This window comes from Cygnus olor, chromosome 17, assembly GCF_009769625.2.
Source record: "Cygnus olor isolate bCygOlo1 chromosome 17, bCygOlo1.pri.v2, whole genome shotgun sequence".
NCBI classification, from domain to species: Eukaryota; Metazoa; Chordata; class Aves; order Anseriformes; family Anatidae; genus Cygnus; species Cygnus olor.
This window is the reverse complement of record NC_049185.1, coordinates 7,987,796-8,009,945: the sequence shown is the minus strand read 5'-3', so window position 1 is coordinate 8,009,945 and position 22,150 is coordinate 7,987,796. Positions and strand designations below refer to the sequence as shown.

Here is a 22,150-nt window from a genome sequence, read left to right as displayed (position 1 = left end):
TGGCGGTTTGGTGCTGTGATCTTTGACAGCAGCAATGTGAGATTCATCGCTCCCTGGGCAGGCTTTGTATTTGTTTACTTTGTTTCTTCTCTTTTTTTTTTTTTTTTTTTCTTTTTGCTAGAGCTTATTAGTTGCATGTGTGGCTTTATCTGGAAAAAATTGCTTGCAACTTATGCATGCCTACAGTAGCATATGTTTTGTATGTTGGGTTTATAGGGATGGTACTGATTCCTGAATTAATTTGAACAACAAATTGTTGTTGTATCTGCACACAGTATGTCTTTTCTTTTTCTAACGTGTGTTATATGACACACATCTGGTGGTGTTTTAATTGCGCTATTGTGGTGCCTTGGAGTCCTAGCAGTGAATCTGAAACCCTCCTGCATTAAGCACTGGGTTTTTCACGTGGGACTCTGGAAGGGTTTGAGTGAATCCCTGAGAGAGAGGGGATGCTTGCATCCTTGCCTTGAACTATGGAAAAGAGCCCCAGTGTTTGCAGGCTGCCATGAAAAATGCTCCTGCACCACCAGGGTGATAACTTCAGCTCCCCACTCTAAGCAGGGGGAGCTCTGCAGTGCATCACACCTGGGTGCCCGTTGGCAGCTTTTGCTGTTCATCCCGGCCATTTGGTAGATCTCTGGGCTCCAGGTAAGCAGGACTCAGAGCAGCTCAGGCCAGTTGTATCATGGGTCAGGCTGTAGCTGCTACCAGTGGTCAGTGCAGAAAAGCTCAGTTCCCTTGGGTGCCTTCGCTCCTCATAGCGTAGTGCAGCGTTGCTTCTGGAGGTGCTCTTTGCAATGAGGTGTGTCTTCCAAGGGAATCCAGGCTGCTGCCTAAAACTGCCTTATTTACTTTTAAACAAATATGGTTGGCATCTGAATTTTATCAGCAGTGGCTTTGATAATATTTTTCCCAGATATCGATGAAACTATTGAAGAACTGCGAGCCTTGTTTAAATCATTTTGACATCTATAATAAACATTGATGATTGTTTATTGACACAATGTTCTGAGAACTCAGCCGATATGTTCCCCATTTAATATATGCTTTCTTGATATTTATACCATGCTAATTTTATCAGAATATTTTCCAGTATGAGTGCACCAAGAATTATAAATATATCATTTTTTTTCTGGTTCCTTTTTCAACCAAACTTACCAAAGAAATGAAATTGGACTCATTCAAAAAGATTAATTTTTCTGAAAGCCTTGTTGTCTGAAATATGACTTAATTCAGTCAATTGAATCAAGGATTGTTTTTCTTCTGCTGCTCAAGCCTGGTATCAGGGTGATGTGCCCACAGCTGCCCAGACAATCCCAGTTGCTCTGTTGCAATATTTTCCTGACGCTTTTTTCTTTTCAGTGGCTATTCCAAGATCTATTAAATAGATGAATAAATTAATAAAACATATTATCCATGTGCACGTGATCTCCCATTCTTCTGGGGCTTGTGCACCAGGTCTGCACTTTGTTCTTAAAAAGTTTTTTCTTAGCAAATGCGGCTTAATATCTTTCTTTTGGTACCAGAAGCCTGGGGAGTGAGTCTCTTTTCTTTCCAAGAACAAAGCATGACTCCATTGAATGTTTTTGCCTATCTGACACTCACTAGTAATGTGTTTACCTTTGGGGGGTTTACTCTTAGTAAAATCGTCTTTGAAGGTTATCATCGTCTTTTGTCTTTGATTCAGACCTTTTACTTTTAATGGGTAGTATTACTAGCAGAGAAATACTGTGATACACAGAGAATTTTTTCTTGGTTGAATTTCCTAACATATTTTGAAACATCTCCTGCAGCTTTGGACAATTTAATATGTATATTAAATCTACTTCTGCTTTGAACATCACAGCTGTTGATATTAGCCTTTAATAGATGGTATCTGTATGCATAGATGGCAGCAATGTTGAAGCTGTCAATTCTGATTGCCTCCTACATGGTGTTTAAAAGCATTGTGTAAACTCAGCCTAATTTAGTCCGTTGGCTCCAGCTGAACACAGCCCTCTCCTTGCTAGCTCGATGCTTAGTCGGTCATTCCTCGGTCCTGCTCAGAGCTGCTTCCTTTCCAGGGGTCCTTCCGGTACAGGCAGCTGCCCTAGCGCTGGTAAGACCTGATGCATCTGTTGTATGAGCCTGGAGCTGATTTTTAGCATATCCGTTTCTTTCACATCACCAAAAAAAAATGTGCAAAATCAACTTCTCATTGGATGCATATTGGATGGCGCATTATAACCGAGAATCACAGGTCCGAATCACCTTAATGTACAACTTGAAGCTACAAATCTTATTTAGTAACTTGCTCAGAGGCTTTCAGCTCTCTCACAGGGTATTTATTGGATGCTATGCCTTTAGACCTGTAGCTAAATTAAAGTGTAGTTAGGGCACCCGCTGGCTTAGCGTTATGACTGATGCAGTAATTATTAAGTGCTGTATTTTCCTTGATGGTGATTATGCATCTCCTTTGTCCAGCTATAGCTTTATTGTCATCTCCCAGTTTTACAGGCTGTATCTCCTTAGTGATGTGTCCTTTTTGTACTTACAGGTGCCTTCATTTACTTACAAACCCACCCAAAGGTGCCCCAGTGGGCTTATTTGGTTTCTCAGCTTTCTTTGCCGAGGGCGTTCAGGGTGTCTGGACTTTTTTTTCTTGCGGTCGCTCACAGCTTGCCATTGACAGATCACCACTTGTGGGGTGGGTGCTGGTCTGTGATGGGTCGGGGGGGCGCTGTGCTGTATCCCATGCATGCCAGCCCGTCACCCTGTCACCACCTTGGGTGCTGAGTGTGCCCCACGGGGAGGACGGGCTGCGGCGTTGTGGCACGGAGCGCCACGCTGCGCCCTCGCTAGCTGTAACCTCAGCAGGTTTGCGCTGCCACGGCTTATCACTGACGTATGTCAAACCCAGCTTTTCCCAGCTGTCTCCTACCATCTGCCAAGTACGGCTGGGGGCACACAGTGTGCGGTTTGCTATGCAGGCCCAATGGCAGCTGGAAAATCGAGCGGTTTTGCCCGCCTAAGCACCAGCTCTTCTCCAAAATAAGCATTAGCCGTTGCATCGCAGCGAGCCTGGCGCTCCCGAGAGCGAAGCGGTGCCGGCCCTGCTCCGCAGCCCAGGCCACCTGCCGGCACGGACACGGTGCAGAATGCCTGCAGCTGGTCCTGGGCCTCGGTCAGGCCACAGAAATGCTGACCCCGCTGCTCCTCGCGGCCCCTGGGTGCGGGGCACTAATGCAAAAGGCCTCTCCTGTCCCCGAGGGCATTGTCCTGTCCCCGCTCTTTGGTCACAGCTCTCAAAAATGGTGACACCAAGCGGGGTTTCTCTCCGGTTAGGTGCTTAGGAAGGCAAAGTGTAAAAACAAGCGTTAAGATGCAAAGCTGGGTTATTAATTAGTAGCTAACATTACTCGAGGAGCTGAGAAACCCAACAACAGGTTTGAGTATTTTGACTTTCCACTAACACTATTGTTTGTTAGGGTAAGTTGTTACTCACCCCCCTGCAGCAGCTGACTGACAACCTCTAGACAGAAATCCTTTGCTAACATGAAGTCACACTCCTGGCATCCCAGAGAGAGTGGCAAAAATTAACTAGCAGGTTACAGACTGGTAAACAGCAATACAAGATGTTTCAGTAACTCATCCAGAGAAAATAGGTAAGCCAGAATTAGAAACCAGTAGTTTGCATACTAGTCAAATGTGTAAACTCTAAGCTGCTAAGGATCAAATAAGCTTGTGAATTGATGTAAAAATAAAATTTCTTAAAAAGGATAAATTTCATTCTGTGCCATAACCTAGCAACTTGCTTTGTTTTGCTCTTTATCACAGTAAGTAAAAATGGACATGTCATATTTAAAATGAGTTATAGCTGAGATAGCTGATCACAACATCCGCAGCAGCACCACCCAATTAGAAAAGCTACTCTAATCTAACCTGATGTTACTGTCATTTTTTAAAATGAGTCCTACTTCAATCATAAAATCCTCGGACCATAACATTGCTTTCTACACCATATGTCCTTATTTAGAGGAAAAAAATGATTGCACCCTTAATTCAAAGGGAACGTTTCCCTCTGAGCCAGAACTCAATAAAATGTATCAAAAAAATTGTGGAAAAGGGCAACCAAAGAAAATCAAATTGCAGCGTGTGAAACGATTTAAGGAGGGACCTGGGGAATACATAATCTCCAAACTGCCAAGTTAGAGCAAGTATAAAATATACAAACAAGCCTGATATTTTTCCCAGTTGATCTCATTACGAGGTATGCTTGGGATAGATAAATTTTGTTAGAATGCATTAAGGCTGGATTTTCAAGGAAACAAGTCAGAAGTAATGTGTTTAGCTGATTCCACCTTGTTTTGATACATGGGTCTTTTCAGGTTTAAAGAAGTACATTTTTAAAGTCAAATGGTTTGTTTTGTTTCCAGCATTAAAACCAGAGGCAACTTGGTGACTGTTTTTTTTTTTCCCTCCTGGAAAACAGACGTTTATAATTTCAGCATGCTCTTTAATCATTGGGGTAAAGCACTGGGTAGTATGTTTCACTGCCACTTATTGTTGCCTGCTTAAAATACATTGAACTAGCCTTGAGTGCAATCCCTTAACAGACTGTTTTGTCCACAAATAGTACTTTTTCCAAGTCTCCAATACATCTTAATTTAATTGTCCATTTGTATTTATTAAGGCAGTTTACTGTCTCCTGCTGCAGAAAGCTGCTACTGCTGATAGTCCACCAAGAGAAATGCAAGCTTATCTGGGAGCTGATAATAAAATGCAAGCATATGTTGGCAAAAAAGTCTTCCCAAAATATTGGTTAAGCATCATTTTCTTGTTTGTTGGGAAGGGGACAGGCCATACAATTTCCTTTGATAAGTTTTTGGAACAGTTGCTTGTAGCAGTTCTTGTAGCCTTGGGGAATCCTAATCTTTGTTAGTACGAAACGTTATCTGCAGAAAAGTTTTCTTCCTTAGGCTGACCCTATAGAAAGGCAGAAAGGGTCCTTTGGCAGCATGGATGACGGTCATTCTGCGCTGAGGAGATGTAAACTGGCATTCAGCAGCATGAGTTTAGAGAGATGAGTGCGATAAGGGGGACTCATCCCCGCCTCTGGTCGGAAAGCTTGGACCTGAACCCCGCGACTTGGATGCCTCTCAGCTGTACCTTACCTTCACATGGCCTTTGCCAAAATAGATTTGCCATGAAGTCAGTAAAATCTGAAGGCTGTGTCTGGTCTGTCCTTTCTCTCAACAGAAATGAAAGTTGATCTTCCAAAGCTCTTATAGGAATAAAACTTCTTTCTCGAGCACTTGACGCGTTCCTGGAGGGCCACGCTTGGGCTCAGTGCTGCAGGACCTCTTTGCCCCCTCCTGCCCTGGAAGGGGCACTTTTGTTCCCCGGGTGTAGCACGGAGGTGGTGGCTGCCATCCCTGCTGCTGGCAGAGGTGAGAGGATTAATGTATTAATAGCCCCACTGGAGCCACCAGAACAGGCATCTCCGAGATGAATATTTTAATTATGCCTCTCCCCGAGGGTGTTGCTTCCTGTTTTTGCCTTCAGAACAGCACAGAAATGGGTTGCTGGGAATTCTTCTCCCTCCCATGTGTGTCTGCAAGACCCATTTTGTAAAGAGCAGACGCAAACCCAAGCAGGGGGAGAGGTTTAAAATCAGCCTGCTGTGGCTTTAAGAGAGAGGAAAAACTGTTAAGGAAGGAAAATAAAAATCCCACAGCCTGTTGTAGCAGCTGTAGCTTCAGATCGTGTGGAAAATGAAGGCAGATGATTCAATTTGGCCTGTGCCCCGAGTACATTTCCAAATGCTTCTGTGTGTGCGCAAGATAATGAACAAATATATTGAGATGGCACAAGATCAGTCCGAGCTTGCCGCTGCGCAAGCCGTGGAGCTCCCAGTAGGAGCGAACTAGCTGCTCTGGGTTAATGGGGGTGAGGGTCGGGGAGCCCAGCACCTTTCAGAACAACTTAAGAAAAGAATTTGTCTCCTTTTGCCCCAGGCTCCCCGTGGCACTCAAACGGAGCTTGTGATAAATCGAAGTGTATTTATTAATAATGAGCGGGGGCAGCGTGCTCGTGATTCGAAAATAGGTGCACCAAATAAAAATGTGCTTTCCTCTGACATTGGGAAGGCGTAAGGAAATGGGGAATGGACTGATCTGCTATGATTAAAAAGCTGGGGCTGAGAACAGGCACGGTGATAATGAAAAAGCCCTTTTTAGGGAGGCGAGACCCTGTTCTGCCCATTCATATATTCCTCCACCCACGCCCCATAAGAAGAAATAGGGAGGGGAGAGGTCTGGTGGGAGGAACAAAAAGGCAGCAGCAGTGCAGGATAGCAGGGCTGGACTTTAATGAGAGCGGAGTTATTGCTGGAATGAGTTATGATATTTAATCATGCTACATGATGTCCCACAGCGCAGGGTTCATAATTCTTGGCTCTGAATGTGGCTTGGGACTGTCCGCGAGCACCTGCAGCATGCAAATGGCTTGCGGCCTCGCAGAGCCTCCTGTACCTTGCCCCCTCCCTCCTGCCAAGCCAGCCTGGTCTGCAGTGCTGGCTGGCTCCCGCTGGGGTGAAAACAGGGTATTTTGTGTTCCAAAAGACAAATCTGTGATTTCTGGTAAAAACTGAGCCTCAGCTATTGCAGATAGCTGCGATTGCCTGCTGCCAGCTTTTCTCTGCGGTGTGCTGCCTTGTAGGGCGTGTTATTTATCCCACAGAAGGCTCTGTCTGTTCTTCAAACAGCCTTGGTTTTAAATAATGCTTTTAGCACATCCTGTTAACTTCAGCACTGAAAGAGGCTCTGGCTAAGTAAATACTTGGGCACCTATTTAAAGGTTTTGCTGAATACGTACTGACGTGAATGTCTTGCTGACTTAGGATTTGGATAAGGACAGGGTTTGGCCTTTGGAAGAGAGAAATTATCCAATCACTTCAGTCTTCCCCGTGTCCCTTTTTATTTTATTGCAGCTTAGCTGTCCTGAAGTTATGTTGTCACCCTACGTTTAAGAAAAGGTTCCCTTCTACACCCAGGTCTCAGGAGCCGACACTGGAGAGCACCTTTCAAAGACCCTTGTCGAGCTTTGGGTGTTGGCATTATTTGGAGACTTTTTGCTTCTCAGATGACTCCTGAAACATTATGAGCAGACCTAGAGGCTACGCGATCAAATATACTCAAATTTGGCCCACATATGCTTCTACCTGCTGCTCCCTTAGTGTCTGTTTGGGCTCAGTTACACCGGCTGGAAAAGGCCGTCTGGCAGGGCCTGAGGAGGGCTGCTCGCTGCCACCCAGACAGGGCTCAGCAGTGTGCTGTCTAGGTGCTCTCAGGTCGGCAACATCAGCAAGCTGCAGAGAGGTCTTCCCTCGATGGTGTGTGTTAGCAGTTGTAGTCCTTTTCTGTAAGGAGCTATTTTCGGACTGCCCTCTCCTTCTCAAGTGTACGTTGAGGTTATTTGGCTCCAATCCTTAAAATACTTAATAACGGTGGCAGGTGTTGCTCTGATGGCTGCGTGAGCCTCTGGCAACGTGTTGTATGAGAAGGCGCAACGTGTTTTTCCTGTGTGTTCGTGACATTGCTTGCTGGGGGCTGTGCTATGGGTCTGTACTGTGGTGAGGTGCCCGGGACCCCCCAAGGGGTCCTGCAGCGGGGCTGGAGCCCACCTCACCTCTGCCCGCAGAGCTTGGGCAGCCTGCCACGGTGCGGGGACATGCATCCACCTCCCATTTCGGAGGGAGGACAATTGTAGCTTTATAGTAAAGCTCAGTCAGGGAGTACAGCTGGGAGGAATTTCTGCAACTCAGGCAAAACCACCCAGAGCAAATGACTGGAAGCCAAGCAGCCAAGCTAGAAGCAGCATTGGGAAAGAAGCTTCTGACCAGCTTGCTGTGATACCCCAGTATGCAGAGAGTGGCCATGAAACCAATGCATCCATTTAGCAGAACAACTTGTCCTCCTAGTTGGGTCCTGCATGTGGCTCATTAGGGTAATTACTGATGAATTAAGGCAGCTTGGCTCAGCACTCGGGCTGCGGGTGTGCAGGCTCCCCTGCTGGCAGGCAGCAGGTGTAAATGAACAAGATCTGTCAAAAAGGCTGATGACCCTCTTAATTCACAGCAGCAAACTGGGGACAGAGGTAGTGCAGCAAGTTTAATAATTGATATTTACTTGGAAAGGTTAATGGCAGCAGTGATGCTTCTAATTTGCTTGCCCGTGCAAGACCTTGTCAGGTCAAATTGTCTCAATTTGTTACCATGTGTGTAGGTGTAGTTTTCCTTTAATGAAATTTGGAGAAAAGGAACATGTGGTGTTGGGAGCATACTGTAACTTAAGAAAAACAGCAAAAGATTGGAGTCTGGGAACAGGTTGGATAAGTCTGTGTGAACCTTAAACAGCTGACAACTTAGTCCCTTGGAATAATTCTGGTGAGCATTTGCGATCAGGAAAATTTAAGGATTTGGAATGATGTAATTTATTTTTCCTTTAATTTGCCACTGTCTTGTTGTTTATGTCAGAAGTGTAATAATTTTGACAGGCTTTGATGTGCTGCTAGGTGGAAGCAGTAGAGTTACGGATCAGAAAGCCAGGGAATTTAGCAGGTATTTCTGTACCATGTTTAAGGAAATTGTAATTCTGTTCAGTAATGGTTAAATAGTTCCCATCTCAGGGAAGAACAAAGTGCCTGCTGGATGCTCTGAAATTGGCAGATTAGATGCTTTACATCCAAGAGTTTCAGAAGAACTGGCTTATGACTGGGAACTAGTAGAGTTGGGATTTGAGCAAGTGTAGGAAGACACAGATGACTGAAGAAAGCTGGTGTGCCAGTGTTTTTGAAAGGCTGTAATTAATTGGGTATTGCCATTTACCCTATTGGCTTGGCATGAATCCTAGGCAAGCTAATGGGATAACTGAAATCATAATTGCTTAATAAAGACCTAAAAGAGAATAAAATAAGTGAATGTCAATCATTTGAGGTATTTTGAAAAAGAAATCATTTCAAATTTACTTAATTATATGTGGGATTTAAAATGTGATTGATAGCGGCAACAGTATTGATGTAATATAGTTAGATTTCTGTGCTCGATGTTGATGGCCTTTTTATTAAGGAAGCAGAACAATGTGGATTAAACGTGAAGGACTCAAGTCGGTTATTTCCTGCCTTATTACAAGATGCTGATAGTTGTGAACGCAGACTTGCCATTGGTTGGAAATGCTTCTAGCAGATCCCAGCAGCAATTACCTCTTGTTGTTGTGTTGTTTTAACATTTTGATGAGAAAAGGTGAAAAATCAGTCTTGATAAAAGTTTGCAGGTGGGCAGCGTGTTGGAAGGGTATTACGGTGAATGAGATGGACCGCTGATGCTGGGAACAGCAGTTGTGTGACAGGGTGGCCATGAGCAAATCTGTAGTTCTAACACTTGATGTGGCTGAGTCTGAAAGTCCTGTCTGTCCTCAGGAAGAAAGCGTATTGATGAGGTGTGTTGTGGCAGAAAGACATGCGGAGTACGGGCTGAACCAGAAATGGGTTGTCGCCTGAAAGCGTGAGACTGCCTCTGTCTTTTAATATACAGGCCTATACCCGACTGTGTACTGCAAGCTAGATGAGTACTGGAGATCATTCTGCACATAGTATCCTGAATGCTGTATTAAAATATTCATAGTAATAGAGGCGCTTAGCTGGCAGTGATACCCAACATTGGTGGGAGCGCAGAGATCAGCATGGTCTCGGTGCCAGCACTGTGCCTGTGCCCTGCCAAACAGCACAGCCGCTTGGACATGTGGGGCTTGCCAGAGCCCCGCGAGCAAACCCTTCTAGCTCGGAGCTGGAGACTGTACTGAAATAGGATGGGAAGAAACAAGGGGATTTTATTGCCATTAAAAAGTACCAATTTGTACAAGCCGACATTTTAAATAGTGTAATTTAAATGGAACCAAACTGATATGAATAGAACCTATTAATAAATTAAACACTTCTTTCCACCCAATATTTCACAAGGGAATTAACAGAATAATTTGTTAGTAAATGAGCCCAGGAATGAAGCTGTGAATGACACATCTATCCTATCCTTCTCCTCCCCTGGTAACACGCTTTGCAGATGTAAGTGGAAAGTTGTGTGATTTCAAACATTGTCAATTCTCACTTAGTATCCTATGTACAAATGGAACCAAAACTTCAGGAGGGATGATTTAGTGGTTAGAGAACCAGCCTTGGCTGTAAGAGTTAATCATGCTGTGCTTCAGGTGCCCCTGAGCAAGGTGCTTCAGGCCCTTCCCTCAGCATTTGGGCACCGGCCTGTTAGGCAGGTGCCAGCCTCTCAGCGTGGTGGCTAGGGGTGGCCCTGAGGCATGTCTGGGCCCCTTCGAGGGTCCAGGTCTCAGCCTGCAACTTGGAAGAGGTGAAAAACCTCCTGGCGGAAGGGGAACAGTGAGCGCCAGGTGCCAGTGTTAGGCTTTCCAGGGACGCCCTAAACCTGAGGGCAGAGCCATGGCTGCTGCAGCGCAATGGCTGCATCTGACTGGAGCCCCTTGAGGAAACCCATTGCGGCCTAAATGCTTGAAGGCCACCTAAATCAGCCGTGGTCCAGCAGCGAGTGACAGTGCTCAAACTCCGATGAGGTTTGCTGGTAGCAAAAAGTGCAGTGTGTTTATCTGCCTGCTCCCCTCACCGCGTCAGGCCCTGGGCCTGTGGCACGGCCTGGCCTGCCTCCAGGAGCGCTAAAAGCACCCCTTCCTCACACGTTTACGAGAGGGAGTGTGGACACATGGGGTCAAGCCCAACTTCAGAGAAGCCCCATGAGTTCAAAAGCATCCTCTTACACGGTGCTGTGGGCATAGGAGTAAAACATTGGATAAACCGCTGTTGGCGACCTCGGGAACAGGTGGCAGTGCTTGAAAATCTCCTTTTTCCCCCTCCTTCTTCTCCCTCTAGATGAAGGTCCCTACAAGCAGAAGTGGCAGAAATAGCGAGGAGGACAGCATCAGGGAGGCCACAAGCTCTCAGCGGAGCAGCTCAAGGGACCGTCTCAGTGATGTAAGTACCATTCAGGAGAAAGCATCGCTTCATTGCAGCAATTCCCGCTGCTGACATGGCTTTTCATAAATCTTGCTGAACAAATGTTGGCATCCAGAGGTCACTGTGTAATAACTTTTTTTTATGCCATGATTGAGTGTTATGGCATAAGTGGTTGAGCTGCCTCGCAAACACTATAATCATGGTGCAAATAATATGATAAGCGAAAGATCAGAGATGGGAAAACAAAATGGAATTGTTATTCCTCAGGGAAAAATGGCTTGATGTTTTGTTTTCTTTTCTCAAAGAAGTTGTGTTAAAAAGCTTTTTACAGTATTTTTGGTTTTAGCTACTGCACGTAATTATGTAGTTTGGGTGCAAAGTCAGTTCATCTAATTTTATGCTTCCTGCCTCCAAGTTATGAAAGGTTTTGGGGGAGAGCTGTCTTTCTCTCAGGAAATTTGATGGTACGTTGAGTGAAATGTTATGATAAAACAAAAGCAAATGGTGCCTTAGTGTGTAAACACACAAATGGGCTTTTGAGTCACCAAGAAATCAATGGCAGTGCTGGGATAATTTTATATGAAGGCTTTTTGTGTTAGCAATTAGCATTTCGCCTTCATTAAAACATGATTTTTTACTAATTAGGACCTTTCCCGTTAGGAGAGATTTAAATGAAGAACAATAATCAAACGCTGGCACGAGCATGTCTGAAATATTAAATTTGCCATTTCAATGGCAAGCCACAGAAATCCCAGAGCGAGTGGTTTTCATGTTGAGTTCTATTAATGTAAAATATGCTTCATAACTAAAACCTGTCACAGAAAACGGCTCACACCAGCTAAATTCAATTGGACAGTTAATTTAGCTTTAAAATTGAAAACACTACCTCCGCTTCAGGATGCAAAAGGAAGAGGGGGGGAAAGCCTTTGATAAGTGTAATGTATTTGCTATTAAGGCTTTCAGAGCCCATTCTACAGGAGGAGAAGGGAGAAAAAGGGGAAAAAATGGCTCCCACAAATGTGTTTAAAAGCTGAAAGTATTTATTAAAAATGTCAGCAGAAAAGTGCTTTTGGCAGATTAAAGCGGGATTCAGCTTGACAGCTCTGACAGGGAAATGTGACGGGGGAAAATTCTCTCTACATGTTTGGAGTGCGAATGGGGCGCTGTAAACAGCCCCCGCAGTGGGAGGAAGAGAAAAATAACCCTGTCCTGTGATCTGCATCCAGGACTGCGAGCCCACGCTCCGCCGGGGGGACAGGTGGGGAGGGGGCCCTGGGGCAAATCACCCTACTGCAGGGCGTCTTTGGCAGTGTTATTAGGCGATAATGGTCTCAATTTTGTACATATGTATTGATGTGATCCTTTCCTTTCCCTTCCCGTGGTCGCTCTTGACAGGTATGTGACCAGAGGTGCCTCATAGCGTTGCTGCGTGGTGCTGTGGGGGCGTGGGAGAGGAATAACATATTCAGACCCAGCGATTAGCTTAGGTCAAAGCGTTAAGTGGTCTCAGAGACTTTTCTTGTTAAGCCAATGCACTTCCCGTTTTTTCTCCTCCTTTCACTTTGCCCCCAAAGTTACAGGCTGAGCCTGTAGGAATTGCATTTGAGTGCCTAATTCCCTCAAAATCTTCAAAGGCAGTTAATCAGCCAGTGAAATTCAGGGGGAAATAGGCACTCCTCTTTTCTTAGTCAATGGGGACATTTGGGCAGTGCCTCAAGGCCAGGGCACACTTCAGAGCTTTGCTGAAGTTGCTCTCGTGACCCGACGACCCGTTGCAAATGAGAATTTTTTAAATTAGTAATTAAACAGTTTGAAAAGTAAGGTTCATGAATCACAGAATGCTCTTCGTTCATTACTTGACAAGTGCAATTTAGCTTTAATTACGTACAACGCTTCCTTGCGTACTAGTAAATGTTCTGTAGTCTATTTAGTGACTGTCAGAAAGTCTTAGCAAGTCCCACGGGTGCAGTTGGATGGTTTTCCCCATTTGTGTGTGGAGGAATAAGGCAGCAGATTTTTTCTTTTTGTGGAGAGGGAGCAGGGAAGGGGGAGATGATGATGATGATGTGCTGCTGAGCATCAATTTGTGCAGGATTTTCTGTCCGGCACCCCTGGTCCCTGCGCTGCTCCGAAGCTGTATTTCCTGGCACTGTTTAAATAGGTGGTGGGCTGCTGAACTGAGGCAACCTCTTCCATGTGGCACTGAGAATTAAGAAGCCCCAGGGCAGTAAGGATGTAAAGGGAGGGCACGGATGGTTTCTCCTCACGGCTGGTGGTTACACATCGACGTTCTAGCACGCGGCTGCGCTGGGGTGGCCGCGTTCCTTGCAGATGGATGTGCTGCGGCCACAGGCACCTGGGCTCTTTCTCGCTATCCCCGAGTAGCTCTCCTGCTGTTTCTTGGTGCATTTGGCCTTGAGGACTGCTTTTCATGCTGCCTTTCCCTCCCATCCCCGTTCCCATTAATTTGGGCGAACAATGAAGTAAATGAGGCAGGAGGTAGCAGGTTTGGCTGCTGTACAGCGGCACACAGCAGGTGTGGTGGGAAATGTGTGCATGAAAGTGCACAGCGTTCAGCGTTGCCACCTTAGGAGCACGGGAGTCCTCCCTCCGGCTTCATTGTTGGTCTCCATTTAGAAGGCGCTATTATGAACAGCTTAGCTCCTCTGTGTGATTTGTTTCTCGAGGTGACTTGTTCAATGGGATGCCAGTAAGTTGTTCTTTATTTACATTAATGCATGTCATTAGTCTCTAATGGACCATGAAGTCAAGAGGTGGCCCGGTCTGTCGTGAAATAATTGCACTCTAAAGAAAGCTGAAGCAAATGATTGATTTTGTCTTGCACATGCACACACAGAGCTATCAGTCTATCCACAACAAAATGCAGAGCATTTTGCTGCTGCTTTGACACAATGAAACTTCTGTGGGGGGAGAGTGCTGCGACTTCATAGTAAAACAGTAATTGTCTGTGTTGTATAGTCCGTCTTTCCAGACATTACGCTGAGTGCCATTTATTATGCATCATTGGGAAAAATGCTTATTATGATCAAGTGAAATCATCGCTGGCTGCAGAGGTGTGATTTGTTGAGGCTGGTTTTTTCCTTTGGACGATGAAACTTCTGAATGGGAAAGCAGAGAAGTTTTAACCCAGCTTTGCACAGCAGATTGTGTGGTTTGGGGGACAGGATGGGAATTTGCCACTTGTTTATGTTCCCGGTGTTGATGTAAAGTTCCCTTAAAATCTATTATTAAGCTGACATCCCTATTACACATGTACTTGCAGGTCCTCTGCAACCAACGCAGAGTCAACAGCTTTTTTCCAAAATGGGATTTTCCTCTGCTGTCCTTTATAGTGAGGTAATTGGAAGTTACCAGAGAATTAAGAGCCAGATAAGCCATATTGCTATTTTGTTGTGTTGACCCAAGTAAAAGTGGAAGGCTTGGGCATTTTGTTTTGGTTTTCCCCATGTTCTATAATTGTCCTAATCTTTTCTGATGTTCTGAACAGTCCAAAAATCCACACGGAGCCTTGTATAATGGCTTTTAAAAAAAGGTTTTTATCTTTTTCTTGACCCATCAGCTTAAGAACTGCCTGCTTTTTAATGGATTTTCTCCCTCACTAAATTGAATGGATCGTCCCTCATTATCATTTAAATAGAAGCCTCACTCCCTGTGAACATGGAAAATTTGAATGTGGTAGTAGAGCTGTGATAATTTGAAATATTCGGAAGGTGGGGGCAAGGAGGGGGAGCAGGCGGCAGAGTGCAGAATTGCTGAATGTAATTGTCATGGATTCTCAATTTTGTTGCCACAAGATGGGAAAATAGACTAATAATTGTCTTCCAACCCTAGTAGAATAGTTGCCCTAGTTAGCTGAAGCTAACACTCTAATTGTCATGGGGGCACAGAGATGAATGAGGATGTATGCAGGGCACAGCCAGGGCTAAATTGAGTGATATACTAAGGCAAAGAGCAAATTGGCAATTATTGGCCCAGCTGAAAAGGTTGGCAGGTGTGCTGCTTTCTCACGAGCCCTTAGGGGGAAATTGGAAATATAAAATATCGACCATAAATACTCACTGATTAGGAAATATGTTGCAAGAGGTGCTGGCCACTTAAGAGTCAAAACTCTCCTTTTCAAGGGATTGACTTGAGCTGTACAAAAAAAAAAAAATCAGCAAGCGCTGCTTCTAAGTTGTTCAGAGCTTTTTCCTCTTATCTCCCATCCCCCAGGCTATCTTTTCTAATTTTCCATCATGCTATCCTCGTATGTTTGTTTGTTTTTCTTCAAACGTAATAAACAGAAAGCATTCTTTTAGGAAATGCAGAGATTTCCCTCTCTCTAAATGTTCTTTGGTAAGTGTTTAGCATATTGTGTAGACTAGATATAAAATTCTCTCTTTGGCAGATGAATACAAAATAATTTCTGTGATTTCTGATTCAAAGAGTTCACTGTGATCTGCCTTTCTTTGTGTGCCATCACAGTCCCTATCTCCCCCTTCCCTCCTACTTTCTGTACCACGCTTTCCCTCCTGGGGCCGGGGGATTAAAGCAGCGGCAGGGTACAAAGCCGCAGGTCCATTACGTGTGCCTAAGGCTGAAGTACCTTGCGAGGAGCATGATCAAAAGAGCCTCTGAAGTGAGAGTTGGACCACAGTTGCACCACAGGTCCACATTTATCCACTTTACAAACTGTGAGACGTGTGGGATGCCTGGTCTCGGCTCTAGGCAGGGTGCAACACAACAGAAGAGCTCGGTGTGTTTAACACCAGGAAAAGCTCAGTGCAGGTAGTAAGGGATGATACTGACGGTGATGCTCTAGAGGAGTTTTTCAGAAGGCCTGGGATAGCAAAATGCTGTCTGCAAACTCTTTGGGGCAGATTCTGTCCATTGTTTCCTACATGTAACATGCTAGAACCTGATTCCTGGTCAGAAGAGCAGAATAAGCAATCTAGAGCTTGGTGAAATATAGGATAGTTTTAAGACTCCTCATCAAACCATGAGTCTTGGGAAACTGGTTTGAATATACACACAAGTACTATGAAACCTTTCAAGTCTCTTTCTTCTGGAAGAGAAAATTAATGTCCCTACAGTGTGCTATCTCCTTTTATCTTTGTGTCCCGCAAAATGCTGAATGCTCGCATTCCACTGCAGCTGGAATTATGAGCAAAGTTTCAACGATTTACATGAAGCTTTGGGTGGTAGAGCACAACTTGGAGGAAAGTCTGGAGGAGGCTTTGGGAATTTGGTCCAAAGGGTGATGGTTTGAATGGGAGCAGCACCTGCAGACGTTCTGTGCATTCACTGAATGAATCACAGGATCGCAGAATGGTTGGAAGGGACACCTGAAGGTCATCCGCGCTGAACCCCATTTCAAAAGGGTGAAGTCTTTTCATACTGCTCCTGGCTGAGTGACTGTGCAGAAATGGCTTGCGTGTTTCTGGTCAGCGGCCATTTTTCTTCTGTTCTCTGTGGCCATCAGCTCTAGAAATCTGAGTTTCCTCTTCTGGTTGGAAGCCGGTTTGGGTTCTGTAGCTTATCAAGCCAGTTACAGATGTTTAGAGCTTGTGTAGTTTGATATCTCACTGAACGTTTTTTGCAGTATTTCTGGGGGGAATAACGCCCCTTTGTTTATCCAACATAATAAAATAAGTGAGTTACGGAAGGAACGCATTCAAGTTTTGCGTGACATCCAAAATCATTCATCTTGTATTGTGGTTATCTTGTCAGGTCCTGGTTTCTAATCCAAGTGAACATCAGATGCGTTCTGTGACCTTTGCCAAGTCAATTGCACTCATTGTATTAACAGACAGGGGTGTGAATATAGAAATAAATTGCGTTAAGAGTCTTCTTGTTAAGGTCTGGGATATATCCTATGTCCTTGGCCCTTTTTGCCCTCCTCTCCACTTACCCTTCTCATCTCAAGGCAGGCAGGTTTTATGAGAGACATGCCTGGAAAGGCAGTACTGGATTTCTCCAGTACTCAAAGCTGAACTATTATTCTGTTGTTAAGTGTTCTGTAAGTGACCAAGTGAACCAGCAAACATACGTGCTTCCTCATGTCTGAGTCCAGTCTGATCACCCAATTGGGGCAATTGAGAACTAGTGGAAGACAGATACAGCTAAGGTGAGTTTTCATCCTGAACAAACGTTATAAAATGTAATTTGAAAATTTGTTCTTCCCATATTATTATATGTTCTTTCCATATTATTAATTATAATGCTAGACAAACAAATCAGGCACATGGTATATGATGAGTTTGGGCCTGTGATTGAGCAAGGAAAAATTAGTTGCAAAATGGGAGACAGGAAATATGCTTCAGTTCCCTCCTCTGCTGAGGACTCCTTGGGTAACACTGGACACGTCTAAGTCTTTCTCCGCCTCATTTTTCACACTGACATGGGGATGATAATAATAATAGTGCTAGGAGGCTCTTTTGGGGGCTGTCCTTTGTCCAAATGAATAGCTATTTGCCCAAAACAGCTATTTCAACAGCTGAGACTGTAGAGTTGCTCAATGTATTCTTGGTGTCAGCCAACACAAGTGGCACATATCAGAAAAGCTGAAATGAACTCCTGACATTTCTGGAATATGCTAATTCAGGTCTTGTAGCCAAAGAGGAAGGAATTGAATACCAAAAAACAGAGAGCTGATTTTGTGGTCACGCTGCTATCACCTGCTTTTTATCTAATCCCTCTATGGTTAGTTCATATATCAAGGATGTAAAAGATCCAAGCTAAAGTCTCTCCGACCCACTGAGAGTGTGGAATTGGCTCGAGGTGTCTTGTTACCTTGACGTTACTGTATTTTAAAGCCCTTCTTACTGTTTTTCCAGTTCAATAAATAACCCAGTGGCTTTAAGAAACTGAACAGAGAGCATCTTGATTTGTTTTGCATCATGAGAGCAGTGGAAGGCCATGCTTTTGTTTATGTAAGGGAAATAACTCTTCCCATCAATTTAATAGACAATCTTGGAAAACCTCCTGAAGGTTATTGGTGAGATTTTGTCATGATTTTCTTTTCTAAATTGCAATCATGGTGTTGATAACGAGTAAAGGAAGAGATCTTTTAAATAAAATTGCAGTGCAACTCAAACTCTCAAGGACGTTGCGGGGATAGTTGAGTTTTTCAGCAGTAGGATTTTGTCTTTGCTGCCAGAAAGGTGTATTTTTTTACAACCAGTGTAATTAACATGAGAGCTATCCCAGGGTAGAAATAATTCACTCTGTGACATAACTGAAATGTCTTGTCTGTGCTGTCTGGTTTTGTTTTTAACCTTGGGCTTAAAAGGAACCAAGAATCTTTAGCTGTAAAAGAGCACATCATCTGCAAAATATTATAAGCCATTTATCTTTATGCACAAATGCCATCTAGCACTGTAGTTCCACTTATGCGTCATTAAACGCACAGACCACACTCATTTTGCCCCTAACTAGGAACAGTCTCCCTTAGAAACTCAGGGCATTCCAGACAGCGCTGAAAGAGCCCCGGGAGTCACGAAAGCCGGAGCTCCAGCCCAGCACAGAGGGCCCTGCCCTCCCCGACGTCTGCTGGGGATCGCGCCCCATGGTGGGAGCAGCCTCCGTGAGCTTGGTGCGGCAGCGGGAGGTATGGGCACGGTGCTCTCCCCGTCCCCCTCATCCCCAGCGTCTCGGCACTGAGTTTTGGAGATGGGAAGGCTTTTGGAAATGCGGGACGTGGTGGCTCTTCCTGCAGGCAGTTGGCCAGGTTGGGTCACAATGCTCTGTCTTGGAATTGCGTCTTTGGCTGCGTCTCTCCTGCCCGTGGTGCTTTCCTCCGACCAGTTTGGGACGGCCAGAACCAAGCCTGTGGTGGTGCCAGGGTTAAAGCAGTGAGAGATGGGTTGGGTTGGGGTTTTGGTCACAGGTGAACCAAAGCTACCTGTTAGTGCTGGTCAGTGCGGCACTAGCATGTGTGTTTAGCTGGGTGCTCTGGTGACCATACCTTGCTGTTTGACGTGCTTTTAGAGGAGGGAAAAAATGACCAGAATAGCAAATAAACTATTTTGAGAGCAAGGACTTTATGATAATGCTCCGGGAAAGTGTCCCTATCCTGTAGGTGAGAGCCTCTGCATAAGGCATTGCAGCTGAAGGCTTGCACCGGTTACTGCTCCTGCCAGACAAGCACTCATTCGCCACCAAAGGAGGTTGCTTGAAGTTTGGGTAGATGCCAAGTTAAACTTCCACTAAGATTTCTTATATTTGCAGCCACTATTGATTACTTTCCTCGTTATTTGATGTGGATATTGAGACATATGGATTGAACTATTTTTATTATCAACCCCAAAAGATATTCTCCTTAGGAACATCCATCACAGTTGCATGCAAACTGTTCTGCTCTGGTGCTTGTAGCTGCTGTTAGTTGGGGCTCTCAAGGCTACTACATGTGGCAGTTTGGTATGGAGTCCCTAAAGAGCCCGCAGTGTTCCTCACTAACCGAGAGAGCAATAGCGGTCTGTTAGATGTGCAGAAACATGCATGCAAACAGCTCTGGAGAGCATGGGGCATGGCTGTGCATAAACCTAATTGTTGGAAAGGATTCTACAAGTTGAATCCAAAGCATTCGCCGGTTACTAACTTTATACATGCAATAAAAATTCTGAGGGGAGAAAGAAAACACTTTCCCCCCCGATTTCCAGGAAACGTAATGTTAAAACTTGTAAAGGAGAAAGAAGTTCTTAGATGTGAAAAATGCCAGTGTAAATTGCCATTCAGTTTTAATTATTTCTGATGTAACACTGTATTCAGCCTTTGTTTATTCTTTTCTACTCAATGGTTTAAATCAGTGGTCTACAGATTCCTGGGGTTCTTGGACAGCTTGGGATGCCTGAAAGTTATCTAAGAAAAGCAGGTCGTTGTTAGCTTGTTTGAACTTGTCATCCAAGGGTCTGCTCCATCCCTGGAAAATTCTTTGGAGGGTCCACAAGTCTCCGAGATTGAAAATAACTGTGTTAAAGTGAGACTGCTTGGAGGGGCTGTTTCCCTAGAGGGAAGCTTTTAACAAAACCTCCTGTTTCTGTTTTTAGTTATTATTTCCAATTTGCTAGACTTTGGTGATCTTTGTTAAAACCAACTTGAGTGAGGGGAAGAAGGGGAAATGCTGTCTTTTCTCCTTTCCTCCTCCCATCTCTCAGAGCAGGTAATTCACCCCCTCCTCGTTTCTGTGTGCACTTTAGGTGAACTGCCTGCTCGAGCTATCACAAGTGTCAGAACAGGTAATTGTATTTAGCTGTTCAGTGTACTTATGTAGATAGCGGGATATTGTTATTAACCTTTTTTCTATACAAGGCTGAATCCCATGAGTGTTTTGTTTTGTTTTCTTAATGTATTTAGGAGGAGGGATAGGTTCATCTTAGTTTCTCAAAAACAAATAAATGCTACTGCCCTTCATTTCACCAGTCTGTAGCCTTATTTCTGGGCAGTTTACATTAAAGAGGTTTATAAATATCTCCCTATCTTTTTCCAGCATTTGAAGGCAGAGGCCAAAGCAATGTGTAATATGCAAAAGGCTGAAAGTTAAACCCTGGGAGCACTTTGTTACTGCTCTCTCAGACTTGCCTGTGAGAGCTGCCCTTTTCCTACAGAGCAGAGATCCTGGAGCTGCAGCAGGACAGCGGTGTGGGCACTGCATGCCGGGCCAGGGGATGGGCACTGGCACCTGGTCCCACATTGGCTGCAGGCGTGTGGATGCACAGCTTGCCTTCCTCTGGGCACGCTGCTCCCCATTCCAGGCAGGCAGGCTGGGGGTAAGGCTGCTGGGAGCCACCGTCCCCCAGCAGCACGCTCACCTAGTTGCTGTTGTCTCTTCTGCACCTCAGAAACATCTCTGCATGGGCGCTTGGCTGGCAAAGTGCTTCTCTGGTGCCTGGGGCAGTTACAAGGCACAGAGCACAGGCTGAGGGACAGAAGAATTGAGTCTTCTGCTGAGTGCAGGAGTCTGGAAAGGTTTCTGGATGTATTTGGGTTATTTTCTGATCAAAAGGTTTGAAAATGGTAGTAGAGAGGCTCTGTTATCTTACTGGGGGAAAATTGCAAGTGTTTGCAGTAGTCCACAGTCTGTGTTAATCAATCTTTTGGGGCTACTGTGCTGTTTTGGTGATTTAGTAACACGGCAACACCTGGCACTGCTGCAAAAAGACAAACAATCCTCGAGACCAGCCTGCAGTGTTCCAGTATTTTTGTTTAGGCTTTGGTACCCACTAGAACATCAGTCTTGGAAATGGGGCTGCTAAGGCTCCCTGAATCCTGTTTAACAAAGTCACGTAGCAAGGGCATCGTGATTGTAAATCACACTTGGAAATCGGCCTGCAGAGTATGGGTCACGTGCTGCAGCTCCTTCCTTGTCATATGCCACCACTGTTCCAGGCTCCTTTTTACTTTCCAAAAAGAAGGCACAGAGCAGCAGCTGCGGATAGAGGTGGAATTCATTTAGCTGCTTTGAGAAAGCCACTGCTAGCAAAAAACAGTGGCTCAACAGTCTTGGGTCGTAGCGAGGGGAAAGAGATCCAAGTGACTGGAGATGGTATAATAAAAAGGAAAAGAACCAAATGATTTGGCAGCATGTGAAAGAGGTAAGGATGTGGTAGAGAAAGGAGCAGGAGGAGCTGGAATGAAGAGCAGAAGTAAACAATCTAATTTAACTTATTCAAAAGGGACAGAATGCTTATTAAAGCTCTGAGAGATGATAAATTAGTGCTTTGGTGCCATTGTTGTCTCAGATAGGGTTGTCATATGGTAATACTGCAGCGATGAAGGCTGGAGGCTCATGAATTCATAGGAGGGGAGTGGAAAGTGGGGTGTATGGTTACATGAGTTGGAGCTGGTGAGGGAAAATGTGCAGCCTGCTTCAGGAGAGCATCCTTGTACCTGCGTGCTGTTCCGTGGAAGCTGCCATTACGTCCTGAAGAGGGCCAGTTGAAAACACATACTTCAGTGCATCCTTGAGTCGCTGTTTCTATGAAGATGTATCCCACTCTGAGAGCTTTTACCTTAGTTGGAAGGCGCTGTCGAAGCTCTGCTGTAGTTTATGAAACCCTTGTCTGAAACAGCCCTGGAGCACTCACCTGGAAATGCTCTTTTGCTGTTACTCCTGTGGCAGCACTCAGAATGTCAGAAG

At 44.9% G+C, this 22,150-nt stretch overlaps 1 protein-coding gene across 42 annotated transcripts in view; it reads left to right on the top strand.

Moving 5' to 3' along the window:
• The window catches only part of FBRSL1 (fibrosin like 1), a 517,648-nt gene that overhangs the window by 214,034 nt on the left and 281,464 nt on the right, over window positions 1-22,150 (top strand). For 36 of the 42 annotated variants that reach the window (XM_040577040.1, XM_040577020.1, XM_040577043.1 and 33 more), the window contains one exon: window positions 10,930-11,031. The exons of the other annotated variants lie outside the window; for them this stretch is intronic. In XM_040577040.1, the coding sequence (XP_040432974.1) occupies window positions 10,930-11,031 (102 nt within the window). The remainder of the gene's footprint in view (window positions 1-10,929; window positions 11,032-22,150) is intronic. 42 annotated transcript variants of the gene reach the window in all.